We start from the raw sequence: 17,297 nt of genomic DNA on the forward strand, positions 1-17,297 counted from the left end.
ATGGAATAAATAGCTTGACATCAGAGAGTTTGTACTGGGTACTGGCAAAGAAGACAGCCCTAAGGCCATGCAAATAATGTGTTTATTCCTCCTGCATTCAGCAATCAAGTATCTGTCAGGCCATTTGCCAGGGGACTGCCCCTGTATTTGGCAGCCCTGAGGATAGCGGAGCTCCAGCTGCAGGGTAAAGAGAGCTAAATCTTCCTGCCAAAGCCCCCAGAATGCCGGGGTGGGGGTTTCTGCATCATGGTGGGGGTGATGCTCTTTGTTTGCAACACTCACATCCATGTTTCCCAGAAGGGTGGTCTGCTTGGTGAGCACATCTATATGTGAAGGCTGATAACTTCTTAATTTCTGCTGTAACCATGGCAAATGAATTGCATCAGGGTTTGGGAATGGAAGGAGTTCCCCCCACAACCTCAATACATTTGGCTCAGCTGAGGCTGAGGGACACAGCTGTAATTTACCAATGTGGTTATAAACATGTCTTACATTTATTTAGGGATATAAGCAGAGATTTCCAGACCCTGCCTTGGTTCCACTAAATTTTGAAGCCTGTAAGAAACTCCTTTAAGGCAAGACTCCCTCCTTCCCTTCCTATTTTTTTTTTGTCTATTTCTGTTTTAACAGAAAGTTGATAGCAAAAAGCTATTTTTTTTAAAGTTCCATTGGTGTAGGAATATCCTGGTTTATATGTTCTTAGACATCTCCATCAATAGTAAAGAAAGGAGAGCTCCATTTGAGATGGTCAGTAGGCAAAAAAATATGAATGTGGACAGATAAATCCTGTCCCTGGATGGATAACAGCTACATACTCACAAGCTGGGAACATTGCCTGATGATATAGGGTTAAGAAAATGTAAATTAATATTTAATTACTTTATCCAAAGCGGAAGAGCTTGGACAGGAGGGAGTCCTATTTCAGGAGTGTAGTCTGGATGTATGAACTCTCCACACAAGACTAACGTTAAGTAGATAAAGTGCTATATGAAGAAACTTCTGGGCCGGCTGACAAGAGGCATGTCCAAGTGCTTTGAAATAGCCCAGGGTTTTCCCCAGATTCTGCCAAGGGGCTGGTCTGAGCCCCAGGGGAGAGCAGCCTGCTCAAGCTGACTGATCAAGTGTGAGGTGGGGATAAGTAATAGTGGCTATTTATACTCTGAAAGTGCACTGTAGATGGAAGGTGACAGAATATAGACCCTTAAAAACTCACGGGGAATGAAAGGGAATTCAGTAAGCTGGACTGAAGACAATAAGTAATGAAATGTCCTGGCATGGTTCACTGAGCGACTGGGAAGTTCAGGACATCCTGACAAGGAGAGGAGCATGTGCAAGAAGGTTCCTGTGCCTGGGTGCACATCAGCTGAGACAGAACTGCCAGTGCCTCACACCATGGCCAGGGACACAGAACAAAACTGTGTGGGAGAGCAGGCCTCTTGCTCCCGGTGAGGGGTTTTTGGCAAGAAAGCCTCTCCCAACTGCCCCAGGGCTCGGAGGGATGCAGGTTTCAGACATCCACAGCACCCTGCTGAATGAACCCTGCCAGGTCCTGCTCACGGGGCACCAGCACCCACTGGGGAAGCAGCATCTTAGTGAAGCTCCCTGGCTGACAGCTGTGGAAGGCTGCATCACCAATTTCAGCTCCTCCTGCTGCAGGCAGAACTCCTGCACTCATGGTGATACCGTCCTAGAGTCGTGGGTAAACAATGAAAGATCCCGGAGAAATTGTACAAGACCTTGCACGCCGGGACACCAGCAAGGAAATGCAGGCTGGTAAAAGGTGAAGGCGAGGAGAATGAAGATTAGAACAAAACAAACAAAAGCTGGAAAAGCCTTTTTCCTTAATCTCCAGACTTGGGAGTTGAGCCTGTAGTGCCATCAGTGCAGCCGCTCTGAGAACCATCCCCTCACAGGGGCAGGGCAGGGAAACTGGAAGCTTTCTAAGGCTGATTTTTTAAATTTTTTTTGGCAACACACAAGAAACAAATCTAAAACCTGTGTTAGACACAGGAGGAGTGGAATAAATATCTGTTCATTAAGAAATATATTTGGGTCAATGTATTGAAATACTAGGAAGAAACACATGCTGACATCTTAGACAAAAGCATTCAAATGGATAGACAGACACTTAACATGGCTGCACCAATGTCTGGTGTACTGCAGCACCTCCTGCAATTCCTCTTCTCAGTCCTAATATTTGTGCTTGATTCTTGCTCCACCCATTCTCAAATGATAAAACTTTTATTTTCATGGCTAAAATTCAGGGAACAACTGAATAAACATATTAAAGTGATGTTTAAAACCTGTACTCTGGGTTTTGCTGTAGTGCTGAACTATAGTCTCATATTTTGCATTTCAATAGCTCTTTATTTCCTAGAGGTCAGCAAAACTGCATGCCAGCTCCATGCTGCCTGCAGAGGAGGCAGGGTTTCCAGCTGGGCTAAAAGGAAACCAGCCCACTGAACGCTGCACTCTACCTTATTGTATTTGTCATAGCCTTGGTGCAGTGAGCTTGTTCTGTCTTTCCCTGTTCAAATCAGAAAACATGCTTTTTATCCATACAGATGAACCCTAAGGAAAAAGAATATTTAAGGATATTTTGGTTATTACACAATCTAATGTGTCCTCTTTGACCTTCCCATCTTAACAGCAGCACCTTTGTGCTCCTACAAACCCTATACATGCTCAGCACATCAATTTCTGTTTTTCAATAATGGATTTAGATCCATGTCCTACAGGGACAGGAATTTAGCAGCCAGCATCACATGCCCTTGACCTTTACTAACAAATATGGCAAACTGTCAAAGCTGGGGCTCTTTCTGCAGCTCATGTGGGATCCTGTAATGGCAATAGATTAGCTCTTCTAATCAGCAGAAGCTGCAGTGAGGTGACAGTTGCCGAGGATGTATCTTTTTGTGCATGGGATTTGTACCAGAACATGTCTGTGCAGTGCTGTTGGTCTGTGTTTGGCTGTTCAGGAGAATGAGACAGTTTGCAGAGGGGACCGACCACTCATGCTCAGCCCTCACTGAAGCAAACTCCTGGCCTTTGCAAGGATGATGCTCTGGGGCCAACTGCAATTTAGAAGGGTTCAGAATCTTCTGTACACCACGGGAGACAGCAGTTCTGGCTGAGCACTGCTGCTGCAAGGGGGTATTGTGCAGTCCATCCCATCCCTGCCTCAGGGCTGGTTAAGCACAGGCAAGGGCTCTTCTGCAGCTGAGAAAATGCCTCTGCCACAGCCAAGCTCTCTGCCTGGCTGTTGCCATTTAACAGAGGGACTTCCCCTTGCTAGAGACAAGACCGGGTATCACAGATCTGCTGTCAGGTCCATGCTGTCTTCAGACGGAGAAAGAAAAGGGAGAGGAACGGGATATGTTCCACACATATTAAGGAGGGCCAGTCCTTACCTGCATCTTGAGACGACCACACAGGAGTTGCTGAAGCCTTTGAAACCTCTGTGGAAGAGATTCAAGTCCAAGGACAAACAATATATGTAATTTGAAAATACAAATTCCTCTCACACTGCCCAGCTGGGTTTTGTAACCACAACCTTCCCATATTCACATTGGTCAAGGACCCACAACTATGTGCCAGACACAGCTTTTATTCTCACAGTCTGAACAGGATTCATGTGTGTTAACATTCTTCATACAAAGATACATACAGGCAGTTTCTGTCACCAGAAACAAACTGGTTTCAACTGTTCACACAGTAACCATAACAAATGGAGTCCTAAAAAGCACTTTAGGCCCTGCATTGTAATAAAACAAACAAAATCTGTGCAAGGAGAAGACAAGATTTAAAAACATGCTTATTTAAAATAAGTTTATTATAATGAAATAATATAAAAGTCTGTCAAAGTCTTAAAAATGCTCCAAAAGAAGAGACAGATACTGTATGATTTGAGAGATGATGCAGACTGGAAACTTCAATGTATTTCAGATTGAACTGCCTATGACAGCACAATTTGTGCAAAGCTTACACTGAGAGGTGATTTGGGCAGCATGAACAAGCCCTTAGAATTCAGTAAATTTAAAGTGAGACAATATACCTTCACTTTGTTTTTTAAATCTATTCCAGTATGTATATATTTTAGTATGCAAAGTAAGGCTTACATTAAACTTAGCTTGACATTGATAAAAATGTATGCCCAAAACTAGCTTGAGAAAAAGAAAAGGAAACCATAAAAGTAAGCTGCCTTGGTTTTCAGTTTAATTATTATATTCTGGAATGCAATTTACTCATTTAGTTTCAAGTAGACATAGATCTCAAACTTTCAACACGGCTTTAAATAAAGAAATTAATAACTTTTGGACTCCTTAAATGCTGAAATGCAAAAGAAAGTTGACATAGTGTTAAGAAGAAATAAGGAAATAAAACCAAGGAAATCTCATATTTAAAAAATCTGGCTTTAGCACATTCGAAGTATGAGGGGAGAAATCTTACACCAAGAAAGGGATATTAAAAATGACAATCTAAGACTGCATTTTGAAGAACTGCATGCCAGTGGGACGGTGCACGTGTGTGTAAGTGAAGCATATGCCTATGTCATTAACTTCAAAGCAAGTGCTTAAATCCTTGTGTCAACTGTGAGCAAGATCACCTACGGCCTGGGTTTGCTCAGAGCCAGTAAGTGCACTATGACACCCCTCCTGCACCAGGGAGGTTTTATATTGCTTGGAGCAAGAAGAAGTTTGCAGGGTTTGTTCACCAGGGGGCTACAGAAGGTACCAAGAAGGCATGAATTCAGTTATTTCCACACTGCTTTTTTGTTTTGTTTTGCTATCTGTGCTATGCAGGCAAGAGAAGAGAAATAAACTAAAACAACAAAACAAAAAAAACTTGTGCTTTCATTCCTGAGGCAGAACACCCAAGTCTGAAATGTCCCAATTTACACTGCCTACCAAAGAATTAATTTCTGAATATCTGAGTTTATATTTGCATGCCTTATAAAACATCCTACTTTGCTCTGACAGCAACAGCTTTCGTAGCAGATGACAGTGGATAGAAAGGAAGGACCAGGTGGGGGAAAAGGTCAAGGCAGCCAGGTACAAACAAGCTAATGATCTTTCCTGGTATCTGAAAGACAGTTTAAGCTCCCCTAAAGGTTTTCACAAAAGCTGAAGTGACAATGAAAAGAAAGGGTTAGAAGGTACAGCATATGGACATATGTAGTATTTTTCTCTATAATGGCCCAGACCCCTTTGCCAAAGCAGGTTGCAAACACCTGGGGCAGATTTTGGGCATACTTTTTATATGTCCAACCAACTAAGCAACACTTTTCAAACTAGGAAAGATTTTAAAAGCAAACAGCTGTTAACTTAAATCCTGATGATGAAAAAGCTTTTAAGTGAAGGTACATGGCCCTTAACTTTAAATGCATCTATTAAAGGGAGATCCACAGCACAACAGTGTCAAGACATTTCAATGACTTACACTAAAGCACTTGAGAATGCAGTTCATTTTCCACAATTGTAACATCACAGAACTTCAGTATGGAACTGAGTATGGTGTCTTTGAATAGCAGAGGGGACTCCAGAACACAGCTTTTTTAAAAATAAAAACCATAAAAAAAACACAAAATAAATAAAATAAATAAAAGTATCCGATTGCTAAGCAGAACTCGACTGAAATTGAGAGTTCTGTTCTAATGACAATGACATTTATATAACAAAGATGTGTTCATGATCTCTATTCAAATCTGCTGATTGCAATTATTCAGTACTAGACAGCACTTCTATCAGATTGCTTTGGGATTTACCATGTCTCAGCAAGGATGCACACTGTACAGACACTGCCTGTCTCATATACTGTATCAGACTTCTACGCTTAGCTATGCTAACTTCACAAAAAGCAGCCTTTCTCCCCCCCTCTAGGGTAAGGCTGTGATTACTCTTATTTCACCTTGGATAAGTAAAATCCCTGAGAATATGCAACTGTTAGACATTGAAGGAAACAGCCAAAAGCATTTCTAAAGGAAAGGGATGCAAAACTTCAGACTAGCACAACTTAAGAAATCAAAGCAGTTCATGTGAAGTATAGAGAGCCAAGGTGTTGTTATCTGAGAGTCATGTGGATCTCTATCAGTGTGCAGGTCAGTTATAAATTTCAGCCATTAAAAAAAAAAAAACACAACAAAGAAAACAACCCTAACTAATCAACAAATCAAAGAGATGAAAACACTGACCTTCTCTCCAATTCTAAATTTGAAGGCCAAAAATTAGTTGCTTGTTCTCTACAATTATTCTAATGCCATCCTCTCTGCCCGCCAAACTGACACCACAGAAAAAGACAGTGAGTATTCTACCAGTGCATTTGCTTCCACTTGGTCATCTGGCCTACTACATCCTGAGAAGTGTAACTTGGAGTTCAGCTCTGCAACATGCTGCATGGGTTTCTTTCTCAGTGGTGGTTTGACTGCAAAGATAGCATTCAGAAGTCTTAGAAGTGCTCAATGCCCTGCAAGAGCAGTGCATGGAGAAGTGCAAGTTTTGAAGGCAAGGAGACCTTGCTCAATCCATTCTCTGCAAGGCCTCTGTTTAATAACAAGCACAGAGGCATCTTCTGGAGCCACGATCTCCTAAAAATGTTCTCAAGCACCAATTCCAGAGTTCAAAAAAATAACTTTACACAGAAGAGCAAGATGAGAAAGCCTGCTCTGAAGCAGGATGCCATGCCAATTAGAGAACATTTAATGGGGAACATTCTCCTTGCTTGTTGGATGACAGAAGAATGGTTGAACTTAGTAATTGGAGCTAGGGGCCGAATGAAGCTCTTGGCCTACAAAATAAAGCCTTCTGACTTTTTGAAACAAATTTTGCATCTGATGCACACCCAACAAACTAGTGCTTCTCCTGATAGTTAAAAAACAAACCAAAACAAAACAGAAACCCCAAAAATACCTCCAAATACTCCGAGCTGAAAATACTTTCCTATTACTAGAAAAACTTAAGAACAAAAAGGAATTCAATTTTTTTTGTGATCTGACAGTTAATTTCTAGAGAAGAGGTATCTCTTCCTGGTCTTCTCATAACCTAGTTGGTATTTTGTAGAAATGTTGTCTCCATTATCTTTCCAGACCATTCAGCTAAAAACTGTTACAGTGAAGTTTCCCACAGAACAGCTGAAAATTGTGAGGAACCACACAGGGTGGAAAGTTGGTTCTTTTCCTAAGGGGTGGTTTCTTTGGATTCATGCTTAGAAGCAGCAGACAACCGAATTCCAAAAGCTCTCAGCTTCATTTTTAACACTGTGAATAGTGACATAATTCAACACAGCTTTGGTCAAAAGTTTTGACTATGTACTCATACACAAACTTAAGAAAATCTACAAAACTAAAACCTGATTATTTCTGATCCCTATTGAGTACCTAGGAACTACAGATGGGTAAAACCCAGAGAAGATGACAGAGCAAGAAGTCACACTATTTAAACAGTCTCTTGGGATTCTGGAGGTGTCCCAGCTGACTGGAAGCTGGCAAGCATTGTCCTGATTTGCAAGAAGGGGAAGAAGGGCCCTGGAGATTACAGGCCTGGCAGTCTCACTTCAGTGCCAAGTACAATCATGGGAAGGACTATTCTGGGAGGTATTGAAAAACATCTTCACAAATGACTTGGACACAGGACTGGAAGAGATGCTAAGTAAGTTTGCCAACAACACCAAATTGGGACGAGCTAAACTGAGATTCCCTTGAGAGCAGAGAAACCCTGCAGAGAGACTGACAAATTGGAGAGGAGCAATCACCAAATGCATGAAGTTTAGCAAGGGCAAGTGCCAGATTCTGCACCTGGGTCAGGATAGTCCTGATTGTGTATGTAGACAGGAATGAGATGCTAACAGACACATTTTTATCTGTATCACTAAAATGAGAAAAAGGGAAAATCTTTCTTAATTTTTAGTCACTTTAAATAATTTCAAAATTCAAGATTTGTAATTGGTCCCATATTTAATAGCTCCATCACAAATTTTAGCTTCTGCTATACTTTACGCATTTCACGTCCACTTGCATGAAGTTTCTGCCCATAATGACAGTCTAGGAAGGATTTTAATGATATCTGCTTTTTAAATTGCTAGCTGTACTCAACTCAAAAGCAAGTATTACAGTTTTGCATGAATTTGATTCAAGAAACCCCTAAAACCTAAAAGGTTTTTATGGCAGGGAAGCCACAGCACATACTGGGAGCTGGTCAGGGAACACAACATCCTGTTTCAAAGGCTAGACCTTGGGGCCACTCCGACCACCAGCCACATAGACCTGTGGTGAAGATCTCAGTAATATTTGGATTAAAATGTTTATTTAATTTAATAAATATTTATGTCATGCAAATATATTACTTGCATTAAAGAGCTTCAACCCAAATTGAGGGACAAACTCACTGCATTATAAGCTGGTGTTTAGCTGTCCTTCTCTTCTGCTACCAGGGTAACAATAACACTCACTTATCCTCCTACACCAGGAAGTGGGCACAGGGAATGGGAAAGTCAAGAGGCAGGTGCACCTGCCTGGGTGCCATGTTGGTGGCCCAACAGCTCAGCAGGTCTCTCCTCAGGTACAGCAGCAAAGGCCAAATGCTGCTCTGTTGCTTTTATGAGGTGAAGAGAAGAGGAGGTGCACAGGCAGAAGAGAAACAGTCAAAAACATTCACCACAGACATAGTAATGATCCAAAGTGAGACAGTACCTCTGCATTTAAATGCAACACAAGCGTAATGATAAGATAAAAATCACACATACCCTTCTCCCAGAACACTCAACACCCTTCCCACCTGAAAAGATACAAAAAATGAACAGAAATGATGTCCCAAAACCAAAATGGAAGAAATCTTTGTTAACAGACACAGTCCCTGAATTTTTAAGATGTGGTCTTGCTGTAGTTATACCACCTCATCTGACTCTAAACCATGTACTTCATAGAGAGTGTCCAAGATATTTAGCTGCTTTTCCATGGCTGGTAAGTAAATGTTGAGGTCTCTCTGCATTCCTTTGTAAAATGTTTCTTCCTGAGGATTGCACTCATCTACAGACAGAGCTGCCACAAAATCTTCATACGTTGGAGCTGCCCTTAAAGCTAACTGGGAGAGGAAACAAAGCTTTTAGATTTGCAGCACAGAATGGGAAAAGAAATACAACTAAAGCCATTAAAAACTTCTAAGACTTCCCTCTTTGCATTTAGACTGCATAGCTTCAATTTAATCACATGTACATAATTAAACGATGAGAATTTTAACTAGAAGAAAGGTTAACTTTATAGAACATTTATTTTTTATTATTTTTGTGTAGATCCCCAGTTAAAGATATTTTCAGAGATGCCAGGCTTTTAGAAAGTATTTGTGTATCATATTTTGTATAAATAAATTGAGCACGTGGGGAATTAATTAAATACAACCCCCAAATAAAGTATAGTTTGTTAGGGGAGCTCCCAACCCAGTGTTACACACCATCACCAAATTCTCAACATGCTCTTCAGAAAGCTCTCTCCAACAATTCTGCTTCTCTCAAAGTCATGATTGTTTGCATGAGATTTTCCTTTTTCCTTCTGTAATTTCAGTGATAATTTTCCCTGACAGACACAAGGGGGAGCTGCCAGACTGGACGAAAAATTTCCTGTAGCCAATATATTCTACTTCAACTCCCCACACACACTGCACTAACCTTGTCTGAATGTTCATCATATTCAAAGAGAGATCAATCTTCAAAAAAGCAACTTCAAAGCCTTTTTTGTCTTCATTTACTAGCCCTGCAAGACTGTGCTCAAAAGCACATAATTAAAAATTTGTTCATACAACTGCAATCTGCCTGTTTCATCTCCAGATATCAGACTCCACCCTGAAAGTCCAGTACTAAACACAGTGAAAGCCACAATCCTCACTTTGAAAATACGGTCTGGCAAAGGAAATCTATTCATTTTAATACTTAGAATTTTAACACAGTTTATTAATTACACACAATATAAGATCCCATGAACAAGACCCCCAGCTCTATCAGCAGCCAAGATAAAGACTTACCGCGAAGACCCCCCGGACAACCCAACCATGGTGCTGCCGTAATGTCTTTCCATAAGCATTGTCTTAAAGGAAAAAAAAATAAAAATCAAGAGATAGATGTACACCAGTTTTAAGTTTGTATCACAAAGAGAACACAGAGCTTAGAAATGACTATTCAAGGGTATATTCTTGTCACTCAATGTAAATAATGGCTGTCTCTGAGTACCAAAGTTATGACTGAAAGGAGATGACAGATTTGGGATTTCTGCACTGGGGTCTCAGCTCTGCTGTCAAATTCCCTTCAACTCATCCACAGCAAGTAAGTGTTCTAACAGACAGGAAGGCCAATGTAAAGTCTAAGAAAATACAGAGTGAAATTCCAACAGTAAACCAAAGCTGCAGTGGTGGTACAGATATAGAAGAGCTTTTCAGGTGAAGAAAGGGGACAAAAAAGTAGAAAAAAACAGCAGCATGACTCTGCTGCAGATACAGAGCAATTCAAGCAGTTCAGTGCTGAAACCTTCAGACTCGGGTCAAATAAGTGCCTAATCACTTTCCATGGTGTTTAACGCCCATATCTGGTAGCAATGTATTTACAGCCTCACTTCCAAGAGCTGCTACTGCAGTGTAGTAGTTCTTTTTACTAATCCTGTAAGGAAACTGCTTCACTGTGTAAAAGAAGATAATATAAAAAGCTTTAAAAAAAGCTGTTTTGAAGTTGGTTTAAAGGATTATTACAACATTATACTGCATGCATATAGACAGGGTCTTGCCCAGGTATAGACAAGTCAAGTGTAAGGTGGGGGTTTGTATCTTGTTTTGTACTTGATGTGGCCAGTAGCCTGACAAAGAAAGTGTCAGAAATTGTGTACTTGAAAAAAATCCTTCTTCTTTGTTACAACCTCCCTTCTAATTCATGCAGGCAATTCACAGCCAAATTGGCAAAGAGGTGATTTCAAAGAACGATGGCAAATCACACAAGGAATTAGAAAACTAACAAAACAGCAATTATACATTTGGGAGCACTACCACTGCAAACCAGTAGAGAAGTCTGAATGAGTCAAAGCATTTGACTGTCTCCTCTGCCAAAAGTATGCCAATTAAAGGAATCTTTATTTGCTAATGAATTGACATTTACCAGTTAACTAGTAACCCATCTCAAGGCAGCCATTTAAAAAAAATTCAATTTTCAAAAATGTTATGTCTTAGAGATCACTTGCCTCATCAGCCACTGAAGAAAAGAAGACACAAGTTCTAAACACAGAGGAAAGTAGCCAAGTGTGTGAATTTAGAAGCACATGAAGAACGAAGCAATTGGCACTTACTCAGAGCTGTTTGGATATTCTTTTCCCCATTCTTCACTTCCGTCAAAAACCCTTTCAAGAACTTTAAACCTCTGCCAGGATGAATCCATGAAATAAAAAGAAACCATGTTTATAAGAAAGTAATCCAAAGTATAACAAAGCCCCCAAAGTTGCAATACAACTCCAAAGTGCAATAAAACTTGGTATTAAGGAGCCAATTTCAATCTGAACAAAATTGCAGCCACCTCCTCCAGCCTCCCTCCAATTCTAAGGGAAAAACACTTTGCTGAATATTCCTGCTGCAGCTTGAAGTATCTGCTTGGTGCCCTAGCCAAGTAGGATCAGTCATTCACTGTCATTTCACTGTTACTGGAAAAAGTTAGCCTGCAATGTTTTTTTCAGGCCTTTTGGCAAAGTTGCAGTGATACAACCACAGAAAGCACATTAATCTTGAAGCTGGCCAGTTTGGACTGATGGACCCTGTGGGAAGTAACCAGCCTGCACTGGTAAAAGGCCCCTCATTACACCAGCAGTTCACAGAGAAAGCAGCTACAAGGCCATTACCTTTTCAGCCATAGGAGAGCCTCTGTAGCAGAGTTTCTAACTTGTGCTACACCTGCGTTCACTTCATGGAGCACAATCTTCTGCAGGGTATCAAACTCTTCTTTGTTGGTTATAAATTTCTGGTTTATTTTCTGGAAAGAATATAATAGGCAAAGCTTTAGGTCTTTTAAGGCCCAACAAAGGCTTATAAATACCCCTTGTTTACCAGGACTCTTTCGTGTAAGAGATACTACAGATTCCCAAGGATGTCACACACTCCCCCTGCCATGGCATGTCTGCTCTGACATGCTGGACATGCCATCCCGGGGCACACCTCAGACATCTGGCTAACACAACCAAAATAAAGCATCTCAGTCAAAAATTTACATGGGACTTATGATTTCTATCCAACAAAATGCTTGAAGTTCCCATGACATTCTCCCCACTGGAGGAAAGGAGTTAATTCAAACTGCTCTTCAAGCAAAGTCCCATTTGCCCAGAGCTTCAACTACAAGCAAAATTTACCTTCTGACCACTGCAAATGATCACTATTACACTTAGCAGTGCTCAGGGTGTCTATGGTTTCCTTTTATTACCAAGTTTCTATGCACAACTCCTCATACAAACAAAAGAGACAATATATAAGCAACATACAAACAGATTTTTCTTCTACATTAAAGGAGTAGCTGCCTATCCCTTGACAATAAATATTCTATGTTTTAGGTTTTTAAATAGCATTCTTTTCTCTTGCTGTTTTCAGTTTTCCAGTGGCTACCTTTTATAAGATAAGCAACCAAACAAATCTGATTGCGTACAATGTTCCTTTAGCATACACTCAGAAGATACCTTTTGCTTTTGTTTTTCTTTTCTTGAAGGAAAATGTTACAAAAAGTCTTGCTATGAACACATTTTGTCTCATAACTGGTATTTCAAAGGTTCTTGAAGGTACTTAAAGCTGGAAGAACTTCCAGAACAAGAACCAAGCCTGCATGGGCTGCCACAGTCTGCTGAGAAACTGCTTCTTAAACTGCTTCTCAATCCTACTTGATTGAACAAAGGGGTTTTTCCCTCATCCCCTGCATTTGTTTTACAGGTTAAAGTCAACATTGCTAACATCACGACTTACAACCTATACAGCTCAGGATCAAAGTCATATTCATTAGGTGTAACAGATGTTTTACTTGGCAGTCAATCAAGTATTTTATAAGTTTGCACACAAGTGGATTTATTAAACACAGCATGTACTGTCAGAACAGAATTAGGGGCATTTCAGTGCTATAATCTGACAGATGGTAACATTATCAAATATTAAATAACCTTCCAGTATTGGCTCCTACCAGAACCATTCTTGAGCACTAGTGTCTAAAGTAGATATTTCGTCTAAAAAATGAAAATCGGTGCTAGAAATAAGTTGTTACCTTGATATTGCCTACAAAATCCATTTTAACTGGAGCAAATACAGTTGGTCCCAGCTTGTCTAGGGAAAAAAAAAGCCATATTTTAAAATTGTGTCTTTCTCCAGTTCTCATGCTTTAGTAAAAATAATTTCATTTACTCTTTTAACAATCCCTCTAAATGGCAGGAAAATACTAAATTAATGACAAACCAATGTTTTTCTCTGGAGTAGAACCAATTCATCCCAATTGATACACGTGTTAAAATACTCTGACCTACAGTACAGAAGATTTCAATAGACTGCATGCTCACAGGGCCACCACATTCACTAGATGCAGGGGTCAAGCTGGTGAGATGCTGTGCTGGGTGAAGATCAAAGTCTTTGGAAGAATCAAATACAGAGTACAGCTGGTGTGCTATACTAGACTGTAAAGCATAAGCATCTATGCTGCTTTTTTGAGAGGGAGAAATCACTGCTCCATACAGACACCCAGAGAGTCAAACAGCTTATATGTGGGTCCTATCTAAATGAGAGTGGATCCTCTTTAAAGCAAAGGGGTCAGAAACATGTTCTGATTCTGCTGGTACTGGTTCTACTATATCACTTAAATAAAGAAACAAATTTTCCAACCCAACTGCTTCACCTTTACTTGCTGCTAGCAGCAGTCAGGAATCAGAAGAAAAAAAGCTGCTTACCCAGAACAGGCACAATTGCATAACACGACTCCAGGAACTCCTCTGTTGGTATGCCCTCTTCCTCCTGAAGCTCAATATCACTGAACCTGGTGTTCAGGACAAGCAGAAAATATTGTTACCATAACAATTCTTTTTATGTAACTTCCAAAAGCAAAATTAGACTTCCGGTCCAAGCCATTTACATAGAGGTACAATTTATAGACCTGAAACCATCAACATGGCTTTTGTTTTACTATGTTAAAGTAATTGACTGCAGAGAACACACATTGGGTGGTGTGCAAGCAAGGCCTGCAAGTACAAACAAGGGAAAACCTCCCACTTAACTTTGTACAACTAAATTTAGAAAAGATACCTTCTTCTAATTACTGTGCTGTAGACAGTCTTGGCAAATAATCTCAGTAAATGCAGCTTTACAAACAGAAAAGTATTAAAAATAAGTCAATTTAAGGCTTAACATTAAGTTGCAATAATCCTTTTAATTGAAATCTGTACTACCTATTGCTCATGACACTGAAAAAAGTAGGAGAATCATTTTCATTTCTTTCTTCCTCACACAGATTCAATCCACTTAAAGAATTTGTTTCTGACTGCAGCAACTTGTGGGCACCACAGCCTTCTACAGCTTGCAGCTTGTCCTCTCCATTGTCTTTAATGCCTAACATTTATAGGAAACAAAAGAAAAACAAAACAAACAAACAAAAAAAACCCCAGTTACATACACATATACATTCCTTTTCATCAAAATGCTTTTCTATTTGAAGGAAGGCACCTGGATACCTGGGTAATGCAAGTTTAAAAGCATCCCTGCCAGCACCACTACTCTCACTGTAGGTTTGGTAGGTGCTCAGACCACATCTCAGTCAGTCCCCGCCCCTCCGCCCCCAGTTCTTTTAATCTGACAAACCAAGCACCAGGCTGCAGTACAGGTGAGCCCACACAACCTCAGCAAGGGCAGTCTTGTGAGAAAGAAGAGCACTGAAGAAGCAATTTGGTGCAGCAGGGAGCTGACTCATCTCATTGAAAGGAAGATTACTTCTCACATGGTTGTAACTTTTCCAGTATTGTTGAAGTGCCACAGTGCATTTTCAAAAACAAAATAATTATAGCAACATGTTTACTCCTTCTGATAGGTAAGCAAACTGGCTGCTTAGATGGACACTTCTATGGTATCAAAGGCTGCTATGTTCTCCTTGATTTCTATAAATATCTTCAAAGTTTCCCAGAAAAAGATCCAGGTACATCCTCCCCACTGTGGTCTATTTTATTTCTTCTTTGGGGCCAAGTACACCTGTTTCACACACAGCACAAGGAAGACAAAAGAAAGACAAAATCTTTCACATACATCCCATACATGGTAAGACCTTAGACCTCATGGAGAGCTTCAGAGAACAAATAAAGAAGCAAAAATGATTCATAGCATCTGCATCATACAATCACAGCTACAGCACATCTTGCTGTCAGACTGTCAAACTACCATCCAGAATTTCCCAGGGAACCTGTCTTTCCAGGAAAGGAATACTTTCAAGTGTCAGTGAGGATCAGAGAGAGACCTGAAGTGGAACTGAACTTCTGGCTGAAGGGATCAAGCTGTACGCAACTCTTTAACTCCAGGTGACAACTGAAAGCAGGATTACAGCAGTGCCTATTAGCTGCAGAACCACTGAACAAACGTGGTGCTGGATGAAAAGAAAACCCCTCATACCCAGACCAGCCATTCTCTGGCCTCAGACATCACTGACATTCACAAGCGAAGTGTCTCTGTCAAGGAATGACAGAGGTTTGAGTGGTGCCACTGATCTGTCCTTCACCAAGCCACACAGGCTGGGGAGTAGAGAAACAGCCCAGGTCTGCAGTGACACTGCAGGACTGCTATGCAAAAACCCTCTGTCGTCTGAAATTTCAAACTCAAACACTGTAAGCCCTAAATGAACAGAGAAATTTGCTGTGGAACTTAAGTATTCAAGCACTTTTAAAGACTGACTGCTCTTAAAAAAGGGGAGAGGGAAGAAAAAGTATCTGAGACAAGGCAGAGCTCTTGGGGTCAGAGGGAACACCTAGCTACAGCCATCAGCAAGACAAAGCCCCTGGGCTGGCTGGGTCAGCCTGTCCTATATGGATGGCCCTGCACTAACTCCACCCATATCCTAACTCCACCCCATACTGACAACAAAGCTCTGCAGCTCAAATATGTGTAGCCAACAGGGGGTAGCCTTTTCTCTTTCATGCACAGGAACCACAGTACTGAAATGACACCAAAAACTTGAATTAGTTTAATGCCCTTGGCTTTAGTGCCAACCCCAAAAATGGGAAAAACTCCAAAGACCCATAAAGGCAAAAAGATTATCAACATTAACTTGGACTTAAAAACTGCTGACTCACTGACTGCATATTTATGTTTTGGAATAACAGCTAGGCAGAGAAAGCCACTGTTCAAGAACAGTACAGTCCATTCAACAGGATATGCAAAAATCATGTTACATGAATAGTTATTCAAATAAAGTTCAGCAGCCATTAGTAATACAACCACATTGGAGGGAATTTTATACTGAATTAGTTCAACAGTATTTCACTGAAGTCACATACAAATCTGACTTTCACACTATTGCTAAGATAAAGGAAGAAATAAGATGTTTTTTATGATACCCTTAGATGCAGAAAAGGGTTAATTTTCTGTAAATATTTGTCAGAGCAATCAAGAGTGACTAAAAGTACACACAAAGTTTCCACAGCTCTTCCTGACACTGCAGCCCTACATACCAGCAGGGAATAATGTGTCTGCCCACAGTACATGGAGAACCCAAGCCCTGATTGAAGCCAGGCTTCAATCTGCACCTGGAGAGCCTCAACTTGTCCAAAAACAAATTTTTGATTTCCTTCTCCATTCAGTCCCAAGTTAGCCATCAACAAAGGCAGCAGGAGCTATGCTGAGAAAACTTGCTAGAGGCAGTATCAGACTAAAATACTGATATTGTGTCTCCTGGGGCTCAGGGATCAGCAATCTCACAGGGAGCCTACACCTTCCTTAATTTACACCTATTGAATAATCATTCTGGACAAAAGATTATGCATATACTTACCTGCCAAATCCTTTGCTACATGATCTTCAACATAAACATCACCAGCCCCCTCATTTGTTTCCAAGTTTAAACATTCCAAACTTTTAATAACTGCTTGCTCTTGATGCTTAATTTCTCCTTTTACACAGCCATTTTCACAGGGGTTCAATTCCACCTGCCTGTAGAAAGGGAAAGAATAGTACTTAGTGCATAAAGCATTGCTTGGTAAGCTTCCTCCTGTGAACACACAAATAACAAGAGAAGAATAGTTGACAGAAGTTATAGGCTGTCACAGACTGCTCTGAGCAAAGAACTTG

At 40.6% G+C, this 17,297-nt stretch overlaps 1 protein-coding gene across 1 annotated transcript in view; it reads right to left on the bottom strand.

Annotated features, from left to right (window-relative positions):
• Positions 1 to 3,591: 3,591 nt before the first annotated feature.
• Positions 3,592 to 17,297, bottom strand: part of PLEKHA8 (pleckstrin homology domain containing A8) — a 29,395-nt gene continuing 15,689 nt past the window's right edge. Inside the window, exons 7-14 of the mRNA XM_021538173.2 lie at positions 17,002 to 17,159; positions 14,420 to 14,579; positions 13,925 to 14,010; positions 13,252 to 13,310; positions 11,855 to 11,985; positions 11,312 to 11,382; positions 10,008 to 10,069; positions 3,592 to 9,074 (exon numbers count right to left, since the gene is read on the bottom strand). Coding sequence (XP_021393848.1) covers positions 8,877 to 9,074; positions 10,008 to 10,069; positions 11,312 to 11,382; positions 11,855 to 11,985; positions 13,252 to 13,310; positions 13,925 to 14,010; positions 14,420 to 14,579; positions 17,002 to 17,159 — 925 coding nt within the window. The 3' untranslated portion in view covers positions 3,592 to 8,876. The remainder of the gene's footprint in view (positions 9,075 to 10,007; positions 10,070 to 11,311; positions 11,383 to 11,854; positions 11,986 to 13,251; positions 13,311 to 13,924; positions 14,011 to 14,419; positions 14,580 to 17,001; positions 17,160 to 17,297) is intronic.

This window comes from Lonchura striata, chromosome 1 (assembly GCF_046129695.1).
Source record: "Lonchura striata isolate bLonStr1 chromosome 1, bLonStr1.mat, whole genome shotgun sequence".
Taxonomy (NCBI): Eukaryota; Metazoa; Chordata; class Aves; order Passeriformes; family Estrildidae; genus Lonchura; species Lonchura striata.